This window comes from Solea senegalensis, linkage group LG4 (assembly GCF_019176455.1).
Source record: "Solea senegalensis isolate Sse05_10M linkage group LG4, IFAPA_SoseM_1, whole genome shotgun sequence".
NCBI classification, from domain to species: domain Eukaryota; kingdom Metazoa; phylum Chordata; class Actinopteri; order Pleuronectiformes; family Soleidae; genus Solea; species Solea senegalensis.
The window spans coordinates 20,927,398-20,952,499 of record NC_058024.1 but is presented as its reverse complement, the minus strand read 5'-3'; the positions used below and the strand labels follow the sequence as shown (position 1 = coordinate 20,952,499).

The window sequence follows — 25,102 nt, the reverse complement described above, 5'->3', positions numbered from 1 at the left end:
CTCGCAGGAAACATTAACGCAGTGTGCATTTTGCCCTGCAGAGCAGTGGGTCGTCATACAGTATGTGACTTAAAGCTTTCCACTGTAGAGAGCTAAATCACTGTGCTCCGAGAGCAAGGGCTGATTATTATAAATACTGCTTCAACTATCTGAGCATAGACAAGAGTTAAGAAAAAGATCTGCCAGGATAAGGGATACAATTTTACTTCACATCCATTTTTCAGTTTTTTTCTGCTCAGTATTTACAAAACTATATAGACTAGAGGTACTCATACTAGCTACTTTCTTAATAATCTGTACTATCTAACAAGACAAGTACTGGTATAATACATATACAAAACAAAGATCAATGATAATAAAGAAAATAAACATACAAAATGGCACTCAATTCCCCCCCACCCCCCAAAACAAAGAAACAAAAAAACTGCCACAGCCATGTATATTCTGCCAAGAAAGTCTAATTCATATCAAATCCCACAAAAAGAAAACAGTGAGCAATGCAACTGATATTGCAACTGATACTGACATAATTGATATTGAACTGAACGGCAAGCAGCTGGAGCCAAGTTAGATGTGTAAAATGTAAATTTACTTTTCCAAAAGCAGGGGAGAAAGTACTGGCTGCATCTACACATTCCAGCCAATTTAAAGATTTGATCTGTTTCTACGTTAAAATGCAGTAAGGGCTGCCAGGTCCAATCTGCTCTCTGCATTTCTTTTGTTCAGTCTATGTCTATGGGCACAATGCATTTAAATGAAAAGGAATGCTTCCAAGTAAGGCGTACACATGCAAGAGGAAATACATTGCGCTTATGAAACTCTAGAAAAGAAAAGCAGGAACAAAAACAGAAGTGTGGAAGTAGCCGTCGAGCCTCAATCAAGAAATAAAATCCTATATAAAACAGTAAAACCGTCTAATATTTATGTCTTAATAGGTTTGTCAGTTTCTAAGTTGCCAGAAGTCAGAATGCCCCGCATACATACACATATGCACACACAAATGTGTGCAAAACACACACACACACACACGAACGTCTGTTGCCTGTAGACCTTTTTTGTTTTACTTTAGGTGTTTCTGATACCGAGCGCCTGCTCCAGCTCCTGTCGCCTCTGCTGGACCTGAAAGACATTTCAAAGTGAAGGTCAGCGATGAGTGTCATAAATTTAAGACCAAAGGAAATTTCATGCTAAACATCAACAATGTGACTGGAAATATATTCAGTTAATTTTCAATAAAAACAAACACTTGTGCCAATGCAAACATGTTTTTCTTGCACTGATTATATAAAAATGAAAAGACATCTATGTATAGTAAAGTAATGTAACTAAGAGTAACTTCACTCAAAGTCGTTCTACATGTTATGGCCTCAGAGAAGCACTTCCTCGTTGTGTTTAAGCAACATGGTAAAGAAAATTAATGACGGAGGTAGAATACTTGTTTTATTATCAGACAGCTGGTTTTAATACAAGAGCCATTAAGACCTTTATTTTTAGGATTATATCTTCTGAGTTTAAAAATGGTTCACACTTATTTATGTTTTGGAGTCATTTAGGAAAGTATGGGATGCCTTTGTTATAGACAGAGAAATAACATTATTCTGATTATATATAAATATTTAAGTAGGTATTAGCTCGAGAATGAAAAGCGTTGAGGTTTTTCCTCATTTAAAATTCTTTCTTTCTCACTACAAGTGCCTTCATGTGACAAGCTTTTTGTCAATATTAACTTTGAACAAACTGGAAACATGCTTCAATAAATGCAACAAAATAAATTAGAATTCATGTTGTGAGGATACGAATGTCTATATGAAATTCCATGGCAATCTATTTAATAGTTCAAAATAATTTAGTAGAATGAAGGCACTAAAATGACTGAACATAAACGGAACAAAAAGAAAGAGGGAGAATAAAAGCAAAAAGACAGATTACCTTGGAGTAGAAGTAGCGACAGACGGCCTCCTGAGCCCATGGCTGATAATAAAACTCAGCCCTCCGCTCTTCTTCTGGGTTTGCAACCACATCCGTCATGGTCTGTTTGCAGAAAACACATTATTATTATTATTTTTTTTTACCTAGCCTTAAGCCTCAATCAAAGAAGAAAAAAACTGGAAGACAGATAAATAACATCTACAGAAATGACTGACCAAACACAGGCTGTTAAGAAGAAACATATCGACACAAGTTTCTGATAAGCTACCGCTAGTGAGTTCTGGGACTGTAGTTCCTAAATTTCACAGAGAATTAAATGGTGCAGGTGGACGACAGCTGGTCAGCACTTAATTGGCAGAAGGAAGTCTGACATGCGGCCAGTCAGACACGATTCACAAGCTGCATTGACGCTTTCCTCCCGTCTTATACACAACTTGGCAGCTGAGCCTTGCGCTTCTATCAATGTCACAGTGACATAGAAGCCAGAGCACATGTTTATGCTTCTGCAGATGTATCACACTGGCATTTATCAGAATGTATAAGAGAGATGTTAATAGATGTAGCAGTTAATAAATTAAATAACATGTACACTTACATCAGACTTGCCCTGATATTAATCATCTCCAAGACAGATTTCCCAAGTGTAGAATTGAGAGATGCAGTTTCTGTTTCGTGCACTTTTGCACCTTGCATCACTTTATTATGATTCCGTTAAGAAGTCCCTACACTCAATGTGTTGTAATAACCGATACAAAATGTGCTTTTAGCTATGGCATTCAAATGTTTTTTTAAGGTCAGGTCAGTTTAATTTGCCATGTCTAAATAATAAAAGACCTCAAAGGGACTGTTTTGTTTTTACAAACGAGAAAAAACAGAAGAGTAGAGTACGACTGCAACTAACAATTATTTGCTTAATCAATTATCTGTTGATTATTTTCTCGATTAATCTAGAATCTCATTTGGTCCCTAAAATGTCAGAAAATGTTGACCAGTGTTTGTCAGTTCTCAAATGTCTTGTCTTAATGATTTCTTTGTTATATCAAGAAACCAGAAAATACTCAACTTTTAAGAAGCTGAAAATTAAATTGTTGCAGCCTTACAGGTGAGGTTGTGTATATTCTGAACAGACAGACATCCAATCCACATGCTGTGAACAGAATGCAAAAAACAACACCGACATCTGCGACTACTAATTTGCCCCGAGCCTTTGGTTTAGCGAGTTGTGCTATTCTCTGTTTTATTAAAAAGTCAACATAATTACGGACACTCATTCAGCTCATCTGCAGAACACTTTGAGAACAACAACAGAAGTCTTATTCCATTAGTTAGTTCAGTCATTTTTGACAATGTTATGGCTAAAGACAAAGAACCCATTGGTGAAATGTTCTTTTTTTACACTGGGTGGGTGAGCCAGTATGAGAAGCAATATCAGTAGTAAACAGTAAAGGTGAGTATTTCTAGTCAAAAATGTCGAGTCAGGCCTTCAACCCAAAACACCACAAGTCTGCTGTAAAAGCACTTTGAGCCGCTGAGATGGTGGAGAAACCGGTATGACTGCTTTTCATCAACCTGACCTATATGGGACGTTGTGCTGAAGATTAAGGCAAAAGACTTTCAGACTTAAAAGGTGCTTGTTTTTCCTGATTGACTGAGACCACAACTGCATATTTCTGCTTCCATTATGAAAACTATAACTTTGACGTGTGACTGAATGTGGAAGAGAAAGATACATAAGTGCCTTGGGTTTTCTTTGAGATTCATTTTGAAGTAATGGCAGACAGACTGACCTTGAGGTCTCTGCACTGGGACTGCAACCAGTCATTGATAAAGCCCTGAGGATCTCTGGCAAAGCTCAGCATGAACTCTCTCTGGGTCTTCAGTTGGTTAATGGTCTCGATGGTTTCATGGATCTGTGGAGAGATAAACAGAGAAGGATAATAAATGATAATCAAATCAAATCATCAAATGGCACATCATAGAAAACTAAATTACACATTTGAGGTTTCATTCAGCACTAAGCCCAGTTCTTTGTTTTTGTAAATCAGTAGTGGCTCCACAACTGTTAAGTCAAAATAACATGCTGTTGTCAACAGTGGATGGAGGACACATGGGAGAATGAGGGTGAGATGTTGTATGTGTGTGTGTGCTTTTTTGAAGTGAATACAAATCTTCTTACTGTTTCCATTGATCATGTTCTACATCCATTATAATCACAATTGTATTAAGCAGCCTTTTGGTCATTTGGAAGGAAATGTGTATCAAATGGCTTTTCTGCCTAATGACGGTTAATCTGACTGCAGAATCTCTTGATTTCCATTTCTAATGTTCTTCATGCCTTTTGCAAGACACTGCACAATTTCATGCTGCTCATCTTTAGAAACATTTTTCTTTGTTCTCATACCACCAGAGAAATGACTTGCTTAACAACCTGGAACCACTTCCTTTATTAATAAAAGTATTAAGTAATCAGCAACCCTGTCTGAGACTGATACAGAATCTTGAAAGAGCAGAGACTGTCTTTGAAAAACTAACAGCTAAATTATTATTGTTTTCTCATACTATGACACTTGCATTATATCCAGAAACATGAATTCACATTGTGTTAAGAAATTGTGAATATAATCACAAGCTTTGTTTAAAAAGAAAACTCCACAGGGACCCTTTCAAGGGCCCACTTTAGAAAACGTTGTCATGAAATATGCAGCACTTCAAAAAGATTTAATGTGCATCTTGTTAAAATACAAATAAATCCTGTGATAGATCAAACAGTTTAACCAAAAAGTCATGTACATACCAAAAACAACATCACTGTACTAACAAGACAGAGTCATGTTAGCTGAATGACCTGCTGTTTCTCACACTTAATATTTGCTGCAGGCTGTTGAGATTAATACTCATTTAACAACAACCTTGTTACTCAATATTGATGGTCGAGGTAAGAGGACTGCTGTCAAGCATACAGATGACCCACCTCCAAGGTCCTTGACGGTCCAACCAGACAAAAAACTGATTTATTATTCAGTGGCTTCACCACAGTGTCTTTGCACAATAACACATCATGCCTAGGATTATATGCAGGAAAGAAAATGAAACTGAATCCTGTATCTGGTTTAACACGGATTAATTGTCTGCAGAATCACAACACACTTCAAAGGCACTACAAGACAATTATGACAGGCTCTGCTGCAATTGTCTCTAAAAGCAGGCCAACAGGAACAGGGCGTGTATCACCGAAATGACTCTTAACTGTAAACAAGCTCGCTGTACTTAAATCGTTGCGTCGTCTAAGAACAAAAGTGACATGTGGGGGGACGGGAAATCTTTGCAGAGACTGGCTCCAAGCATTATCTACAGCCACAACAGCCAAGGTAATGGCTGTCAGCAGGAGGTTAAAAAGACCTGAAAGACCTTTAGAAATGGCTAGAGGGAGGGCAAAAACACAGAAGCAACAATTCCAGGGAGCAGATGTGTGTGAAATTGCCCTCAGCAGGGTCACAAAACGGGTAGAAACTGACACTGGTCAAAAACATCCGCGGCCCCTTCACATCAAATTTCGACTGTGCTTAGATGACCTGAGCCGTCGGAGCAGATGGAAGTGGGTGTAAGCATTCTCTGTTCTGAACCGCAGGGGGTGTGTCTACCGTAACAGCTGGACACACACATACACAAATATGCCTTAGTGGGGACCAAAGCAGCTGGAAGTCACTGTTGGTCAGTGTTTGTGCACAATATTAATGTCAACACTCTTGTAACGAACCAGCTGTTTATCAAGCATGTAGAGAAGCAACATTTTCATTATAAAGTTCTAGCATGCCTTGGCTCAGTTCTCCTCGTTTTTTTGCTTTTCCATTAGTGACTGTGTCAGATGGAGTCAGTGCTCCAGTCATACAGGAAGTACTGAACTAATCTTTGTAACTAGTTTGTGTCGCGTATAAAACAACGCCACGGCAGTTTCGTGCAGCAGTGCCATTACGACCCTGCCCACGTTGAGGAGATACTATATATGATGGAAAAGGACGCGCCTGACACTAAATGACAGAACAGAGCTCGAACTGTATAATAAAAAAGTGCCATTACTGTACACAAACACAGAGCTGGTTTCGCTAGAGTCCTCCTCTCTCGCTCTGTAACCATCAGTGGTATATGCATATATATATCCTATCATCTCTGTTCGTCTGGTGTAAATTAATTTTCTTATCTTTAGACATTCTAAATTAAGTGGCAGAACTTTTCTGCATGTATTTGCAACAAAGTAAGACATGATTTCAGGACAAAGACATCTCAGCTATCCAGCAAACCAAAGGCAGTACTGTAGGAGCACTACTGTGTTACAGCTTTTGAGGAGGAGTTATGGTTTCAGTGCGTCCTCAAACATTTCTGATCTGGATGCTAATTGTGTACAGGAGACTGGAGAGAAACCGTTTGTAGCCTTGACTCCATAATTCTTTACTTCACAGTTGCACAATCTTCTTCACATTTTCTAACACGTATAATGTGTGAGGAAGAGAATTGCTTCACGTGTACTTAGCTATATCAAAATAGCAGATCAAAAATAAGTTGAGGGAAGGAGGCGATTTATTAGTGTCAAACCCTCACAGAAATGTACAGGAAGAAGGAAATAACTTCCCACTGTGACCACACATTTCTGTCTCGCACACAAAGTCACGAAAACATCCATGAAAAGACCAGCTGGTGGGTGCTACTACCTTGTTGTCCAGCCCCGCTATTTCCTGCTGACTGGCTGTGGAGAGTAAGAAAGAATTCATCTGGGTCTTCAGTGTGTCGTCCACCTCCACATCGATGTCATAACATGCAGTCTTCTTTTGGTCATTGGGGTCCACGCTAGCAAAAGTGTAAGATATAAATTAGTTAATGTATATATTAGTTAACAGTCCATCTTGTAGGTCTGCTATAAAATTGTATAATTTGCCTTAAATTATGACCAAAAAACAAAACACTTGACTAGAGCTGAAACAGCTAGAGAATGGGTTGATTTCAGTCATTTTCAAATAATAATAAAAACAAATACAGACACTCATTGACATTAACTGCAAAGCTCAAGTGAATGTTTGTACTATATTTGAACTTACCTGATCACATGGTTGATGATGATAGGCTCTGGAGGCATCAGGAGTGCATGCAAGCGCTGAGGAATCTCAGAGAACTTCATTCGCTGAGTCTCAAAAATCTGCAAATAAGAACATCCCGTGTTTATCAGACATTATCAAGAACAGTCAAATTAAAAACACAAGTAGTTCCTGAAGTTCTAATCAGTTTAAAAGGGTTGTTGTATGGGATTCAGTGGTAAGAGTGTCATAACATTTGCTTGGGCTGGGAAATGACAGACAGCAAATATTATACAATATTATGCATGACAATATTTTGTACTTTTAGCACAAAATAGAATTTAGTTCATATATTTCCCAGCTTCAGATGCAACAGACATTATTTGTTGCTTTACTTTGTAGACCAGCTCTTAACAATACTGCTATGTTTTCCTTTTATTCTCCAAAGGTTTGTTGATCTCCATTGTTTGACTATGTTGTGACTGATAATGCTGTAGAGTAAACATGCCAGGTATCATAATCTATGAAGCAAAAGCCTTTTTTCAAATAAAGCAATTTTATACATAAAACATTAACTTTCCACAAGGTTGTTTATCTTGCAAGAGAATTCACAGGGAAAACCAGGCAGTGACCCAGAAAGAGCGAGGCGGTCCATAAAAGGACAGAGGGTAAAGGGAGAAAAAGTGTCTGTGCAGGAGAGAGAAATGACCACTACAAGTGTGAGACTGCATGAGTGTTGATCATTCCAGCCTCACAGAGTTTATGTTCACACCAGTTGGATAAGAAACAGGCCTGTCCTCTTTTAGTGTGCATTAAAGTATCAGTGCATTATTTACTCACCTGCTGCAGGTACTTGTCACAGTTGATGAACTCGCGCTCATGAGGGTCCTGGAGTTTGTGGGTCTTGACATACTGCCACAGGGCCTGGATTATGACAGGTCTGGTCTGGGTGTGGATGCCCAGCATACGGGCCAGTCGGGGGTCCAGCTTGAACTGAGGGGGCTGTTTGGAGGAAGGCAAACTTGCCGTTAGAAGAGAACTTAGGCCCTCTACTATTAACATTTCCTGAAACTAAATGTTTGAAGGGCACTTGAAGGCACCAAGACCTTCTCTGAGAGGCAGTGGTGTTAAAAATAAACTTAAGTAAAACTTTTCAGTCCAGTTTCTGAACAGAAACTTCAATGACCAAAAGACACACAGTAAAGACCTGAGAATTTACCTGGTAGTCAAGCATAAGCAGGACGGTGCAGCGAACACCCACATCACCAGGCCTCTTCACCTGGAAACCATCAGTCTCCTGGGTGGTAGCAGTCCTATGCCACTGAAAGGTGTATTGGACATTTTAGTAATTAGTATTAAATGGACGGTGTTTTATCTTTTTTCCCATTCATTTATAGGACAATTTTTCCAATTGTCACAGTAATGTTGCCTCATATGCTATACTTTTAGTTAATGGTCTGTATTTATATAGCACTTCTCTAGTCTTGAAGAACACTCAAAAAGCTGTCATTTTCCCCCCATTCACTCACACAGAACTAGAGCAGCACTTTCTTTAAAATCACACCGATAAAACCCATTCATACGCTGTCGGCACAACCATCAGAAGTAACATGGGGGTGGGAAGGAAAAAACTGAAAACTCTTATCTTATTTAAATGCAATTACAGAAGACAAAACACAAAATCACACATGCTCAAAACATAAAGTAAATGATCTTACTTCCACAAGATGATTGTCTGGACCATACAGGTCCTTGTCCAACTCAATCACCAGGGACTTGAAGAAAGAAGAGAACTTCCTTTTCTGTTTGGTGGCTTCATATTTAGACACAGCCGTCTGCAAAACAAACATTATTTCATATCTCATAACTCTTAAAAGTTAAGTAAAATGAGAATAATCAGCATTATACCAAGGAACAACTGAACACAAAACTGGCATAATAACATTAAAAAACGTGCAATTCATGTTCATGGAGGGAAATCTTCAGAGGAAAATCTGATTTGTTAATAAAGTCATGGGAATTAGAGACTATGCAATGGGGAAAAAACTGATAATTAGTTGACAATGTGGCTGGAAAAAGTAAACTCAGGGACAGAGCAATGGTGAGATAAATTATGAATGGGCCACCATCACAGATGGCATATAAATGAAGTGTCACATAGAAAAAAAACATCAAATAAAAATATCCACTGCTTTTATTAATTTACATCTTCCAAAAGGCGTCCCTCAACACGTAGCTCCCATGATGCAACTGTGCCTTCTCCATCCTCTGCATCTGGCTTCGCAGGGTTGAAGGTGTTTGATATGAAGATACGAAGCTTTCTCTTTTGCTATGGACAAAAAAAGAGAAAAGTCACACTTACAATGCTACCAAATCACTCAAAATCCATCCAAGATATGTTTATCTAAAGTGAAAACTGTTCATTCAAGTCCAAAGAGTAAAGCTGGGTTTTTGTTCCAAGGACTTCACGGGGACTTCTTCAAATATCTGCCTGGCAACCAGGGATGTGTGATATGGCAAAAATATCACATCACATTTTCTTTAACAATAACATCACAATCACTACCAATTACCACTATTTACATACTATAAAAACGAATAGCAGTGTTTGTATCTTTAAAAATCCATAAAGGTTTAGTCTAAAAAAATAACTTATGATATTCCTACGTTTTAACCTACTTTGCCTGTGAAATTCTTAAACTTAAACTAGCTGTGGACAATTTGCAAAAATGACCTGTTCCTGTTCCTATGATCTTCTAAAACCCTGAAATAATGGAGTTAATGAACTCACTCACTCCCTCACGAGTCAAGTGCTGTATTGAACCATACCTTAATGGGCCTCTTGAGGGCCTCCTGAATGTCCAGCCTTTTGCGCATGATGGTCTGGTCTAGCTTCCTCTCAAAAGCCAGCAGATCCATGTAAGCCTGAGACTCTGGGACCAGTTCCCTAATCTGGAACAGAAGATGCTCTTAACAACTGGAACAACACGTACAGCATTTGCCACAAGGACCTCATTTTCAGTTGTCAACTTTATCGTAATATATAAATATTCTCAATAAACACTATAATTTAATTTTGTCTTTTTACTGTTTCACAAAGAACTGTGCATAAACTAAGCAGAATAAATTACTGGTGCTCCCTGGTCACAATTTTTGAATGGATCTTCATCAATATACAAACACAATATTCTTAAAACGGTAATGAACCGTTTGAATAAATAACTGTTTGAATCGTGGCTGTAACCTTTATCAAGTGCTTCTAGTAGCCATGATATCAGATCTACACAATCCCTAGGAGGATCTTTGATTTGGCACATACAAAACACATGAATTTACTTCCCAGAACGGGCCACAAAAACATAATTTGTGAATGAAATTCATTTCAATACCTTTTAAGATATGTTTTTGAAGAAACTAAATCACTACGGACAGTGAGCACTCTCTGTATATGAATATCCAAGTGTGACTTGTACTTTAAGTGGGTATGAAGAGTAGGAAAACCTATGCAAACGACTTAATCTGGGCAAGAAAAAGGTTGACTATAATGGTGGACATATTCATAATACCAAAACATTAACGGTTTAAGACAAACTCTCTTTTTCAAGGTAAGCAAATTAAATTCAAATTAACCTGCAAATATAATCTCAACACATTCAGGGCCAGAATTAATGGATATCATGCACCACTGTTTGATGAACACTCACCCTCTGAGGTAGAATTTTATCAGCCATCTTTTTCTTCTTTGTGCTATAAAAACAAATGATCAAAACAAGAAAGTTCATTTAATCCAGTCTGGCAATCAGACCTATACTTGTGTGTGCGACGCATATGCAAAGACACAATGAAAATACTGCACTGACATAATTACAATATTAAATTTGCTGTTGTGGAAAGGGCTGAGCCTTACTGTTGGTTGCGGTTCTGCTGCTGAACCTGCTGAATCTGCTGAGGCGCTGGTCTCTTACGAGATGGATCCATAACACCTGGCATCCCAGGACGAGACACGGGACTGCCGCCATATCCTGGAGGGCCCATGGCTGGTCCTTGTGGGGTCATACGGCTGGATGGAGGCATGCCTGGTCTCTGCACAGAGAACACAACATAGATTATCATCAAAAGAACAGCCCTCTAAGTATTTGTTTGATAGTTTTAGCACAGTTGTTTCTCCGGGGCACAGAAATATCTGCCAATATGCTTTGAGGTTAGATGTGTAGATGTGAAACATGATTCCCTGGGGTTCTCATCATCCAAAACTTTGCCGTGACTACAACAACCCTGGTCTGCACAGGGACTTAACTTTATATCTGTGTACAGTCTTTACAGTAATACAGTTTCACCATTCACAAGTATTACCTGGATATAATTACAAGGTTGCCGTTTATGAAATACAAGGCATGCTCACTTTTTGACCATTTTAGTAATAATGACTGAAATCTGTGTTGAAAATCATTATTTCAGACAGAAATGTTAACATAACAGACTCATACACTACTGCATCCTGTACTTCCAAGGTCAACGTGTGTGACGTAGACACTGTCAAATGTGGTTACATTCACTGTAAGACATACTGTGCAAATTAAATAAATTCCACATAAATCCAGCAATGATTTGAAACAAGCAAACGTGTCTGGTATCATCAAATCCAAATACTTTCATATTTGAGGCGTCTGCCGAGTCCAATAACAAAAGCTAGCAATAACTTGAAATGCAAACTCCTTCAAACAGTACATAACAAAATCTGCTGCACTCACCAAACCATGTGCTAAGAACTCAAACAGGCGACTTCTTGTGTCTGACTGCATGAGTGTGGGTGAGAAAGGCAGATACACGACAAATCTCTAACAGCAGTTCTCCCTACAGCAGTCACTCTTACAAATGAGAACTTAGGTTAGATGTAGGTGTTCTGCCTATTCCATGCAGCACAGTGTAAGCAGAACGCTGACCATTCAGAGCTTTTTACACAATAAATCAGCACAACCTTGGTTAATCTGTGAACAACAAGAATTCAGCAGTATTCAAAGTATGAGGCCTCTTTGACTATGTTGTGAAATGCTGCGTGAAAGAGTGAATGCAGTCAAGGCCGTGAAAGAAGAAAATGCATCCATCTTTTCAGTGAATTGTGTTGCATGCTGCCAGTATCTAAGCTACAAACGCTTTCAACTCTTGCAGATCAATGATTAAAAAAAATGTGATTCTAACAGCATGTAATGTAAAGACTAATGACTAAAAATCCATTACAGTAGAGTAGAGTCAGTCCAGTGAAAGCACTGAACCACAAATCAGAATAGCAAAAGTTAAATTGGACCGATCCACTGACGGATTAACACACAGTGCAACAATTCACCACCCAGAAGTCAGGACAAATAGACAGCGAACAAAAATTAATTAAAAGAACTTTTTACAAATGACTATGTTTGTAAAATGTTTAAATTAACTCATGTACATGAGTTTACATTTTAAAGTAGTTTCTTAGGGTTGGAGGACAAACATTACTTCACTTGGACAATAACCCTTTCCTGTACAAAGTGGCAGATATAAAGCTTTTGACACCAACATACTATTTTCACATTAACCTGTTGAAAGCAGAAGACAAGGTGTTAGGGGACATCAATGTGCTTAATTTCCAACACTGAAGTCAAGTGCATTCTGTATTTTCTTTCAATTGTTTAGATCCTGTATTCCTGTACTTCCTATCTTGTTTTCACACTAATATTAATGATTACTTGGAAGTGTTAAAAAAAACAAAACGTATACATCGCACTTATGACTAGCACTTCATAGTTTGGTTTACTTGAAGCTCTTACTTCTAGCTCTTATTTGTACCCAAATGTTTAAATGCACTTATTTTAAGTCGCTGTGGATAAAAGCGTCTGCTAAATGACATGTAATAATAATAATGTAATAAAAGTGTAGGATGAAGCACATTTTACTCTATCATAGAAAACTATGAATTGGTGCACAGATAGAACTCCACATCTTAGAGTGTAGTGTTTTATTAAAGGGCAATTGATGTAAAAGGCGACAGTGAGATATACTATCTCTGTGTCCCTGATATGACAGTTGAGCAGACTGTGGCAATCGATTGCTTTCATTACAACCAATATTTTCATTTTGTGAATGCAATACGAGTTCTAGGTTAAATGCTTCTTATAATTTCCAGCAGACAAAGGTAACACCCTCTCATTATGTTGTCATGTGTGACAAAGGGGAAACATATCCCATGGTTTCAGAAATTTAAAAGTCGCAGATAAAAAGTAGCAGATAATTATAAATAAATACACATAGGGCAGTTTTTGACTGTCATCGATCATCGTTGTTGCATCCCTAGAAGGATTCTATTGACTTGGAAAAAGCTGCAGCATCAGCCTTGCTTGTTCAAAGTTTTAAAAGGCTCTTAACAACATGACAAACTTCTTCAAAGTTCCTTTCAAGCCATGGAGAATGTAGGTTTATCCGTTTCTGCAGTGAATGATATCCTCGTCTCTGCAGTAAAAGTATCAGCTGGCGTGCTGTTCCACACAGACCCAGAGTCACTCATGGGATGACTACCTCTGAGAATTAGCAATGACACGACCACAGCCAGTTAATTCAAAGAAGACGATGCAATGCTCGTCTCTGCATACGAAAGTAGTAGATTGAACCCCCTTACATTGAGCATGTTTAATTAAAACTTTATTTTGGACTTTTAATTCACATTTCGAAGCCGCCGTGGCATGTTTTCAGGACAAAAAACTGACCGGTTAACTAAGAGCTAGGCTCGTTAGCAGTCTGAGCTACTTGGCAACCGTGGCTAACTAGCTAAGCTCCCTGTTAGCGGGCGGGAGGTTTAGTGTATTCAAACAACGAACATACTCGCATATTTGACTAAAGCGCTCGATTCTAACGCGTCTCATGGGCAACTGCTACTTAGCTAGGGTTTGTGTTGGCCCAGACCGTGGCCCGCATCGGTGGTTAAAGTTAACCACTGGTGACAAAGCAGCAGTTATAAGTGGCTTTGTTCTAGCGCATAGGCTAAAGATGGAGCGATATCTCACCGGGTATCCAGGCCCGGGCATCGGGGAGCGGTACATGTGGTTCTGCGCGGCCGATGACGGCCCCATCCTTCCAGTTGGAGTCCCGGGCCCCATGCCTGGTCCTGCGCCCGGAACCGGTGGTCCAGGTCCCATTGATCCGCCGCCACCACCAGTCGGTGCCGTCTGAAACCCCCCTCGAGCCGCCATCTCCTATCTGAATGTCGTCGCCGGCGGAGGAGTCACTGAGTTATCGCGAGTGCGAGAACTGAATTCTTGTGGCGGCATTAAAGCCGCGATGACCCCTGCTGGACAATTGCATCACTGCAGAAACAAGGTTATGCATGTGGAGATGATGATGATGATGATGATGATGATGATGATGATGATGATATTTTGTTGCATTATTGCTGTCCCATGGCTCAACTGAATGTCTCATGGTCTTCTACTGATTGCCCAAAAAAACCCACACAATGTGGTCATTCTGACTTTTATTTAATGTATAATTTAATTGACCTAATCACAGCAGTGACTCAAATTAAATGAACTCCCTCTTTGGTTATTTGCACCTCTATGGCAGGATGTTTTATTTGTTAATCAGTTTAACATAATCACTCCATGTCATCATCCATGGGGGGAGAGAGTGAGGAAGGATATTGAACCTCTGATGTGGTTTCAGGTCAATAACATTTTTTGAGCAGCCAGGACAAAGAATCAAGCCCTTTCTTATTTCCAAATTCTGATTTCATTACACTTTTCCCCAATTTTCCCGATTGGAGCTACAATAGTGCAAAACATGGCATCCCATCTGTTTACATAGCCTATTGGATTTTGAGCAGATCGTGCTTGTGAGTGTACACAGGAAGGGTGAACAGGTGAAGCTAATTCTGCATTTGCATGACTCAAAAATGTCTGAGTAACTGTGATGTTTGTCAAATCTCCAGAGAGGATTCTACATCCTTTGTTTGTTTGAAGATAACAGCTTAGGTTTGTCTTTGGTCAGCTTCTTGACAGCCTCATATATATATATAAGAAAAAAGCATCAGCATTCACACACTGAACAAATGAAAGGACAAATGAGACAGACTCAAGCCTGAAACATCAGAGAACATTTTTCAGTGCTGAGAAATTTGACTGAGCTATGATTAATAATCTGCCTAACGAGCTGATGTAAAGTGGAGCCCAGAGGAGCCGGGCCGCGGCCTTATCTCTGACAAACGGCTGAGCATCCTAATTGCACTAACAGATTTGACGTGATAAATTTATACCGCTAACGTCACTGTTCTGACATGCAGGCAGGAAACACCATGGAGACAAGCTGGAGTGTCAGTTCTACTTTGAGTCTTTATAGCAGCACACTATCTGCAGCATTATTAAGTAGTCTTATAATAACATCAGGACTAAAATCCACATCCACACCACACATCTACACCCACAGTGTGTCAGAATTGGACACACCGTGGGTCAGTATTCGTTAACTCGATGCCATGACGAGAAAATCCACCCACAATGATTCTCACATAGTGTAGTGAAGGATTTTCTTTTTCTTTTTTACTACTGCAAAAGAAGAAGACATGCTCTACTACAAAAAGCCCTGCATTCAAAATGATATGCGAATGAAAGTGTACAATTATGAGCATCAATATATACTTGAAAATAATTAAGAAATCATCACTATGTGGGGCATCCCTTTCCCCCTTTTAGTAGTGAATTATAGTTATTTACGATTATTTACAATACACCATATTTTATTTGTTAATTATTATTAATTAAAAACCACAAAGCAACTTAAACCATACGTGTACTCAAATTAAGAAACGTAATTCAAAATATTGTTACCAAACTGTTACTTTGACTCCTTGACATGTCAGCATTTGTTGATGGTATTTACTAATATGTGTTTTGTACAACTAACAATATATCATATGAGACAGTTCTAGGGTACTATTCAGGCTCTAAAACTGGGTCAAAAATAACCACAATTATGAATAAATATAAATCAAAGTAATATTTAAACATTTAATAAAAAGATCACTGTGTACCTGCAGCACTAACTGCTGAGCAAGAGGATGTAATATCCTTGTTGACACAGATAATAAGTGATGATAGGATCAGGAGGAAATTACTTCAGGTTTAAAAGGATCCAGATTCCGAGCACACGTTCACAGAGAGCAGAAGGCACCATTAAACTGACAGATGTGGCTGTATGCATGTGCCCAGCAACCCTCATCAAAATAGAACAACAAGCATTAGAAGTTCCCTGCATGAAAACCACCCCCTAGTACATCACATCCAGCTGCCTTGGGTGATTAGTTGAGGATGTTATAGTCATTTAGGTCTAACAGGTTGGGATAGATTCAATTACAGGAGCATATTTTATACAGTGCACAGAAATACTGAATCTGCCAAGCCTTCTTAATCCAGATTTTTCTCTGGAAATATTTCCAGTGTCTGAACTACCACTGCTATTGCTACCTCCCACATACACCCCCACCTGCTCTGCCTTATCAGGATGCAACAAGCATATTCTGCAGGATTTTCAGTCACTGGCAGGCAGCTCGCCTGTATTCTGACCCACCCTGCAATCTTCTTAGTTGCAGACTGTCACAGGACAAAGACACAAATGCCAGCAGGAAATGAACAGCATCATCTTTTATTTTTGAATAATTTGTCTTCTTGGCAGGTACAACAGAAAGTAATAAAACCATCTGGGGGCAAAACCATGTTTCAGACATTCAGAGAGGGAAACGCTCCATTAGATGTCGGAGCTGGTTGTAACACTTGGTCACCAGCTGAGGTTTCTCCTCTGAATAATATAAAATAATCCACACTCACATCTGATGAACAATGGCATTTTTTGATATACCACTAAAAGACAGCATGAAAAAAAAAGTATAAGGCAAAATAAACATTTATCATCCCAGAATAACCTTTATTGTCTGGCAGCTGTGAATGACAGCCTAATGAGCAACTAACGGAGGATGTTGACTGAGCTCTAATATGACAGCATCACTGAGCTGCATTTCTAATAAGTGTGGCAGTCGGCAGGGCCAGATGTACAGTCGCATAAAAGAGAAGCCGTTCAGATTGTACAGCTGCTGGTTGATTGACAGTCTTGATAAAATTTGTCCTGGCCATGCAGGATATTTTTCATCCTGTCTTTTGTTATACAGAAGCAGAAACAGTAATTACATTTCAACAGCATGGGGTTCCAAAATACCAATTTTGTTGCTTGCAGCTGTTAAACCGCAGCAAAATAAAAAAAGAATAGGTGAAGCGGATAAGCAACATCAAATTTATAACCAGGCTCCTGCCCCCAAAAACCCCTCACTTAATGCTGATTGAATTTCAAGAAAGTGGTGCATGAAGCAAAACACAAGACATCATGTTGATTGATGAGAAGAGCAATAGCAAATTGTCTTTGATGAGAGAAAGAATTCTTGCTCAAAATTTCGGAGAATGACTCATGATTACAAATAAACAATTGCACAGTATCTGGAGTTGAGAACACAACTTTTAGCCTATTTACCTATTCAAAGAAAAATAACAAATAAGAGTCAAAAGAAGAAGTTTACTGATATGAATAATAGTTTTTCCAAAATGATATTTACATTTGATTTATGCTCTGATAAGATACTAAAACATTTTGTAAAGATGGAGACGGGGTTATCAGGCAATAGTGAATATGTTTCATATGAAAGAAAAAAAAAACCCAATATGCTGGATCAATACGATATTCATAATAGGACAATATGTCAAGAACAATAGTACATTTTCTTTTATATCACCTCTACATACTGGTGGTATTGTGCTTTGATTAGACTTTTGCAACGAGAACACAGATACAGAAAAAAAATGAACAGTCCTACAGAGCTCCAAGGATTCAGCAGTCACCCCTTCGAGGACAAAAACCCCTCCCCTCATCCAATTAAGATAAAATGAAGTTGAATGAAGACTTTGTAAAAATAAAATAAATGGAATGGGTGTGGATGCAGCCCATTGGTGGCAAAATCAACAGACACTCACAGATGTCGGCACCCATGAAAACATGTGAGGCCACGCACACACACACACACACACAGATTCGTGCAGCTATACTTTTTTGGACTCTAATTTGGACTCTAATTGACCTCAGCCTGACCAAACCTTAACATAAATTCAAATCGTAGCCTTAACCAGTTCTGCCTCAGTAGGACCAGGTTTGTCCTGACAAGGTCTGTGTGTATGCCAGAAATGGTCCTAAAGAGGTAACTAATACGCACACACACACACAGAAACTTGTTTTTATACCTTAGTGAGGACACATCATTGACATAATGCATACCGTAACCATCACCACTAAGTGCCTCACCTTAACCCTTACCCTACCTAAACCTAGTTCTAAATCCTATCCCTAAAACCAGGTCTTAACCCTGAAAAAGCCCTTTAAAGTTGTGGCGCTCAGACAAAATGTCCCAACAAAGAGTTTTTGGACCTCACAAAGATATAAATACAAGTACTCACACACACACACACACACACACAAATATGGGCTCATCTCTGTATCACTCGAGGCAAACTTGGTAATTACACGTATAAGTATGTATGTATGTATGTATAAAGTAAAAAATTAGAAATGACAATTAAAAACATGCACTAGACAAATACAAGCATGCATTTACATGATGAGACCTGTTTTCTTCACCGGTTCATTTCACTGTAAATAGTAGATGATGCAATACTCTATACTCACTATCACTGCCACCGAAAAGTCTCCCCACACGCACCTGACAACACGAACTGTGAACATAGATGCATTCTCAAACAAACTACACATAGCCCAGCTGTTGTTTTATGGAGCACATGTACAGCGGAATGTACTGTATATTTGTCCCTCTAGCAGGCCAGTGAGAGTGAAACAATTGTGTGCGGCTGTGTATATGGGGGCTCTTTTTTTTTTGATAACTCGTTAATGGTGAGATAGCTGTACATTTTCCCTCATTTATTTTATTTTATTTTTTTTACATTTTCTTTGTCCTTTGAAAGCGAGGTCCATGTTGGCAAGGTTCCTCCACGAGCATCCTTTGTGGCAGTATTCCAGAGGAAAATATAGAGAGAAGAGTTGACAGACATAGTTATACTTGCGATATCCTCTCCACTTGGCCTCAGGTGACAGTTCTTTACCGTATTGATTTGTCCTCCATTGCTATGAAAAAAAGTACCTCTGTCAGACTTTATATCAGTTCCTTGCACTCCACCGTGTCTTGGATAGTTCTTGTTGTATGGTTGGCTTTGGTTGCATAACGCACACTTTGAGACTTCATCTGGTTCTGCTCAGCAAGTGAAGTCTTCAAAGTTACCCTGGCCAGGGTGATGAGGTAGCATGTTGCCAGGATATGTCGATGGTGTACGCAGGTTCTCACAAGGAGCCTGGTGGGGTTGAGAATGCAAAAAGGCACATTAGATAAAGTACAGTGGCGGATAAAGGCGGGCAAAAAGCAACGATCAGCAGTAGAGAAAGCAGGACGATAAAGGGAAGGCAAACATGCAGAGAAGGTGGAGAAAAACTTCAAAGTCATTTAAGTGCTCACAGGAAAATAAACATGATAGGAGCAATAAGCTGGGCCAGGAGGCAAGAGGAAAAAGATTCATGCAATGGACTCGGAACGCTAATGAAAATAAAGACGGTGAAGGATGCTCCCATCCAACGGCTCAGATTAGGAGCACATCCTCCCGTGTTTCTTTGCTCAAGCTCTGACTTATAATTAAAGTGAACTAGCTTCATTTACACGAGGAAATAAGTGAACTGTCATACCTTCCAAAGCTCTAATTTCACACTGTCCTTCTTGGTCCTGTCTCCCAGCTTTGATTAAATTTAAGCCACTTTCCACTTTCTTCCCGCTCTCTCACAATTGTCTCTCCCTTACATCCCAAAAGCTTCTTTTTTTGTTTTGTTTTGCTCCTTTTGGTTTCTTTCAAGTCTTTGCCTCCCCCGGTTTCCTACATTGCTATCTCACTCTCCTTTCCCTCCATCACCACCTCCTCCTTCTCTCTGGCTGCAGTTGGGACCAGTCAAGACAAAAAAAAGGAGAGTGCCCTTATCAAAGCATGGCAGTCTCACACAGTCAAAAATTACTTAGCGGCCCACTGACATGGCGTTTTACATCATCCAGACTCAGCACAGCTCCCCGGTCATTGTTGTTATGGCCTTTGTGTTTCTTCTTGACGCATCGGCACATTTTGTACTTGATCACCTGAAAAAAGGCAAAAACACCAATTACTGACATTGCTTTAGTTCCCGGACCCTTCAAATGCTTGTGTATTTCTTTGTGCTCCATACTTCAAGCTCCACACTAAAAAAACAAGGCAAACTGAACCTCAAATGAGATTGATTTTATGCGTTTTCAAAAAATATGCTTCCCCATCGATCAGGCACATGAGCAAGAGCCTGCTGTTCATTCTGTCCTCCTCCTCCTCCACATTCACAGCTTCAATCGAGGAGTAACAGACAAACAAAACTTCCACTGTTTCTTTGTACACGGGGAAGCAAAGAGGAACCACGTATCTTAAAGAGTTATTCTAATGAGAGCTGACGATCACGTATACTGGCTAAACTGCAATACATTCAAAATGTTAATGTATTCGGCTTCACTGCTGCTGCTGCTGAGCTGGTTTGCAGGGATGTGAAGGACAGTGTCAGGATCACTAAAACACATCTCTGTGTGCACGGTAACACTGTGAGAAACAAACTGTGACCAAGCTTTTCCATTATACAGTACAAACACAAAATTAAATCAACATTGTCTGCTTGTTTCATGATACGTGTGGGTGATGCACTTACGGCTGCTGCAGTGTGACTCACACAGACTTAACCACACATTGCTAACCTACATTGATCTAAATGAGCGGTGCCACATAGTAATCACAGCCATTCTAAAAATGAGCCACGTTACCTCATACAGATAGTCAAAGAGTTCAAGAATGGTGAGGATGCTGGCACCGATGAAAAGGCCCATCTGACCTCCAATGTCACCTGAAAGGGAAAAACAAAAGTGGATAAGTACACAGTGTAGAGATGTAAGAAGAGCTCAGCTTTAAAATGCTATTTTCATCTTTGCATCTGAAAGGTGAGAAATGAAACAGAATTCACAGATGCAGGCAAAAAGTAGTCGCAAAGCAACAAATAATTTTTTTATGCCAGGACTTGGGCACCTTTATGAAAACGCAAGCAGCTGCATTTCTGTCACTTTGAATAAAAGCATCTGTCACGTTGCACAGGGAATATTATCTACTCCCAGGAAAACACTTGACAGCCATTTCCTTACCCAGAAGTCCTGCCAATTCATAGGCTTTCTTTTGTTCGATGGTTTCGTAGTTCAGCGCTTCAAAGAAGATATCCAGAACCATAATGTTATCTCTGTAAACAGACGAAAACGCACACTTTAGACATATAATCTGGTGTCGTGCTTTTCATTTTACAGACGTTTTTTTTTTTTTTTTTTAAATCCCAGTCCGCAGGCGGAAAAGGTGACGCATGATTTTGCAATTTCGTGCTGAAATGCAGCAAGTTTAGCAAACTATCTGCCATCACTGACTAATTTCCCAGGTGTGCCAGATCATGGAGGAATACAAGGAATATCATGGCAGCTGTTTGGTTTGGAACTGTGCTAATGTCGGAAACATGTGACTTCAGCAAAAAGAACAAATAACAGTGATTAGTTTAAAGGCCCAGGGCACCGCAGAATATCTTTTAAATATCCTTTCTGTGGGCCGAGGCAGACTCCACACCCCGGTGGAATAGAGATCAAAACCACAACTCAACTTTTTTTGGTGCATGATTTTATGGCTTTCAGTTAAATTAGGACAAGTGAAGAGAGGAAGATATATATGCAAATTAAAGCAGACATTGAGATGTACAAATACAAAATGAGCTATTTGTAGTTATTTGACGTGGGTATCAACCATTTTCAAAAGCTTATCCCTTAACTAAGTGGTTGAACTACTCAATACTTTCTCTTTCTATTTGCTGCTTTGACTATATATATATACATATATATGCATGTACATATACAAACACATATATATGTATGTACATATACATTATATATATATATATATATATATATACAGTATACATATATGTATGTATAATACATACATATATATGAAATATTATTTAAAGAAAGTGCACAGCTTCTTTTCAAAATGTTTTACCATGGTCTTCCTTGCTGAAAACAGTATATAACAGTCATCCCCTGGGGTACAAGTAGCCCTGGCTGGGAATCCCTGTGTAGTTGTGCTGTCATGACTGAGATTCCTGAGTATTTCCATCTGAACTGCAGGCCAGTCTGTGTTTGGTGTCATCTTGCAGTTTGAAGGATGTTGTCTTTCAGTCAGGGGGTGAGTAGGTGACCAGACATCAGGTTAGAGCTACAGTCCATGATGCTGCATCGCTATGGTTCCCAGCAGTGAGACACTTTACAGATTATACTTCAGTGACTGTTGCAATTGACGTCAATCCACAGGGAAGTGAAGAGCATTTTCAGAGGGGAGAAGTGGCAGACTTCTGAAGTGATGTAATGCCAGAATAATACATCCCGATGAAAGATTTAACAATTATTATATCCCCTCCTCATTTCCTTCAGTTGATTTGGCAGAGAAACACTTGTTTTGAGTGGAAGCTCCTTTTCATTGAGTTGATCTGGTTAGAGCTGCTCCTTTGCAGCATTTGCAGGGAAATCAACCTCAAAACAGTAGAAATCAAGTGACAAGTGCCAGGTTTTAGATTTAAGATTCTTATCGTAAAGACACAACACATTTGAGAATTTCTGGCACTGCAAAAAAGTAATACTGCAGGAAGAGCAATAGCCCATAATATTAACTGGTGTTTTGTCTTGCTTTGGAACGCACATTGATTTCACTACTGTAACACATTTCCAACTTTAAACCGTGTCAGTAAATTTAAAGTAAAGTTTGATTGTTCCTCATTTGATGATTTCAGGGCTGGACTCTTGATAAAATGTCATTTTTTATTTGTCATTGCTCTTCTAAATGGATGATTGTAAAGCTGTGTTTTCGCTAGGGACTACTTGTCTTGGCAGATTTTGTGGCTGAAACAGTATGTTTTTATGGCTTTTGGGCACACAGATACTTTTTCTGCAGCAGCTGCTGAAATACGTGCCAGGAAATATACGAAATTATGAACAAAAACTGAACTGAAAGAATGTGAGTTGAGGCTGAAATGAAGCTCATTGTCCATACAGTGGCTGGTTTATAAGGCACACCTGTCAGCCCTGCAATAAATCCTACCCTCACGACAGGAATCAAACTCAGTTTTCCTGTAATACTGTTTTCAAAGGTGATGATTCAATTGCAGTTCATTCTGAAGGCTTGGGCTGGTGGCAGGTCTTTCTATTGTTATGCCTACGACCAGCCCAATTCATACCAGGAGGAGGAGGCAATATAGCAGAAACACATCTCTATATAATGCAATGCCATCCAACAGCCACATCCTCTGAAACAAGCACAAAGCTGAGTCCCCTCCATAAAACAGTGTCAATAAAAATGGAACACTAGAGGCATGGAATTTATTTTGGGACTGCTGCATTAGTTTGAGCCAGGTGAAAAAAAACAGTCTGTCTGAAGGTAATTATGAACAGCTGAACAGCACTGAGACGGTGATGATGTGTAAGTGCTTGGACCAACAGAACATAAACGAATGTGACTTACGATATGTACTGCTCTGTCTTGTTGAATTTCTTGGCCAGATACTTGGCGGACGCTTTGCTGGGTATTTTGACAAAGGACAGCTCTTTACCATAGCGCGTCAAGTTGCACGGTGTCTCGCATACACAGTAGTCATTATCCCTCTCCACAAGAAAGTCTGCAAAATGAAATGGGCAGAGGGGGAGAGTGAGAGAGAGAGAGAGAGAGACAAAAGCCCAAAACAGAGGGAAGGGAAAAACCATGGGGACGGATGGATTTGTTGTCACCACGGAAAGACAAACAAAATGCCAACAGAGAAAAAGGCATTAAGGGAAACTTGTGAAAGGATGCCATGACTAAAGACCCAAGAGACACTTACAAGAAAAATACAAGCGATGGAAGACACACATACTGCAGCAGGAGCCACAGGCCAAGCATGCGAGGCTGCACTGAGCGACCAAGAGTGCGAGAATTCAAGTCAATGAGGAAAACAAGCAACAGACATGACAGGCCTGAAAGGTATCGTCTGATGGAGAGACAGAAGCATGTGAAAAGGGGAGCCTGAGGGCAACGTCTGAAATGTACTGTCTGGGAATGGCAACCATCATGCTGGAGGGACACTTCACATCATTTGTTATCAGCTCAGATCAGAAGTCCTGAGCAGTTGGATAGCACGCACACACGCGCACACGCGCACAAGCGAGCAGCAGGCTTTGTAGGATCTCCTTACCCAAGGCAGGATCTGCACACTCTTTGTATTGCTCCGGGGTGCAGTATGGGGCATCTCCTACAGACACGAAGAAGAAACACAGTGTTCACAGTCTGTACGAAAGGGGGAAGCAAGGGAAGGTGAGGGTTTCAAAGACACACAAGCAATGACTATAGCTAATTCATTTAGTCTCTGTCCGTCATTACCGTCCTTATCATGATGGGACAAATCTGATCTAATTGCGAAGTTGATTTGATTAATTGGTTTTGTAAGTTTGCTGCCACTTCTCACTAATTTCTGCCACCCTTTTTCATATTTCTCCTACCAGCAGACGAGGAAGAAGAAAGGAAAGAGACATGTCCTAGATGCTGAGTAAATTATCTGGGGAGTTTAATCAACTGTGCAATCATTATGGCAAGGTTCAGACTTTGTGACTGGTCACACATTTCATTCAAATGTGTGCTGGACACTTCTGCTGTGAGCACATATGGTCCGTTTTTTTATTTAAATGCACATGATTGAAATGATTATTCGCAAAAACAAAGTGACGTCTGTGCAGCTGTGTCTGATGTCAGTGTGTTTGTGTGTGGCCAGAGAAAAGTGACTCAAATCTCTACTCACACTGCTTTAACATGAAATTGTGTGAAAATATGGCCCTCAGTGTTAATAATGTGGCAGTGGCTGCAAATAAATGAACATATAAG

The 25,102-nt window shown here is 39.5% G+C and overlaps 2 protein-coding genes across 5 annotated transcripts in view; both read right to left on the bottom strand.

Annotated features, from left to right (window-relative positions):
* Positions 1 to 1,063: 1,063 nt before the first annotated feature.
* smarcd1 (SWI/SNF related, matrix associated, actin dependent regulator of chromatin, subfamily d, member 1) lies at positions 1,064 to 14,261 on the bottom strand. The gene is made up of 13 exons (XM_044024564.1): positions 14,030 to 14,261; positions 10,903 to 11,078; positions 10,700 to 10,742; positions 9,825 to 9,947; positions 9,202 to 9,324; positions 8,714 to 8,830; positions 8,215 to 8,316; positions 7,836 to 7,997; positions 7,020 to 7,117; positions 6,636 to 6,771; positions 3,717 to 3,839; positions 1,930 to 2,031; positions 1,064 to 1,119 (listed from the first exon to the last, which is right to left on the bottom strand). Exons 1-13 carry the CDS (start codon positions 14,213 to 14,215, stop codon positions 1,066 to 1,068), a joined length of 1,545 nt encoding a protein of 514 aa, XP_043880499.1. The 5' UTR covers positions 14,216 to 14,261; the 3' UTR covers positions 1,064 to 1,065.
* Positions 14,262 to 16,642: 2,381 nt separating this feature from the next.
* asic1b (acid-sensing (proton-gated) ion channel 1b) overlaps positions 16,643 to 25,102 on the bottom strand; it is a 140,589-nt gene continuing 132,129 nt past the window's right edge. For 3 of the 4 annotated variants that reach the window (XM_044023923.1, XM_044023920.1, XM_044023921.1), the window contains 6 exons: positions 24,420 to 24,476; positions 23,714 to 23,867; positions 21,310 to 21,401; positions 20,938 to 21,017; positions 20,137 to 20,238; positions 16,643 to 19,414 (listed from right to left, as the gene is read on the bottom strand). In XM_044023923.1, coding sequence (XP_043879858.1) covers positions 19,319 to 19,414; positions 20,137 to 20,238; positions 20,938 to 21,017; positions 21,310 to 21,401; positions 23,714 to 23,867; positions 24,420 to 24,476 — 581 coding nt within the window. In that variant the 3' untranslated portion in view covers positions 16,643 to 19,318. Of the gene's footprint in view, positions 19,415 to 20,120; positions 20,239 to 20,937; positions 21,018 to 21,309; positions 21,402 to 23,713; positions 23,868 to 24,419; positions 24,477 to 25,102 lie in introns of all 4 variants that reach the window. The other variant, XM_044023922.1, reaches the window with a different exon arrangement.

What these genes read in the sequence shown, in the direction of transcription:
- smarcd1 (XM_044024564.1), bottom strand. Translation starts at nt 14,215, where the DNA reads ATGGCGGCTCGAGGGGGGTTTCAGACGGCACCGACTGGTGGTGGCGGC. An exon ending in TGCCCGGGCCTGGATACCCG is followed by an intron (nt 11,079 to 14,029) that starts GTGAGATATCGC and finishes TTCTCTGTGCAG; the next exon opens with AGACCAGGCATGCCTCCATC. An exon ending in AGGGACGCCTTTTGGAAGAT is followed by an intron (nt 8,831 to 9,201) that starts GTAAATTAATAA and finishes TTTGTTTTGCAG; the next exon opens with ACGGCTGTGTCTAAATATGA.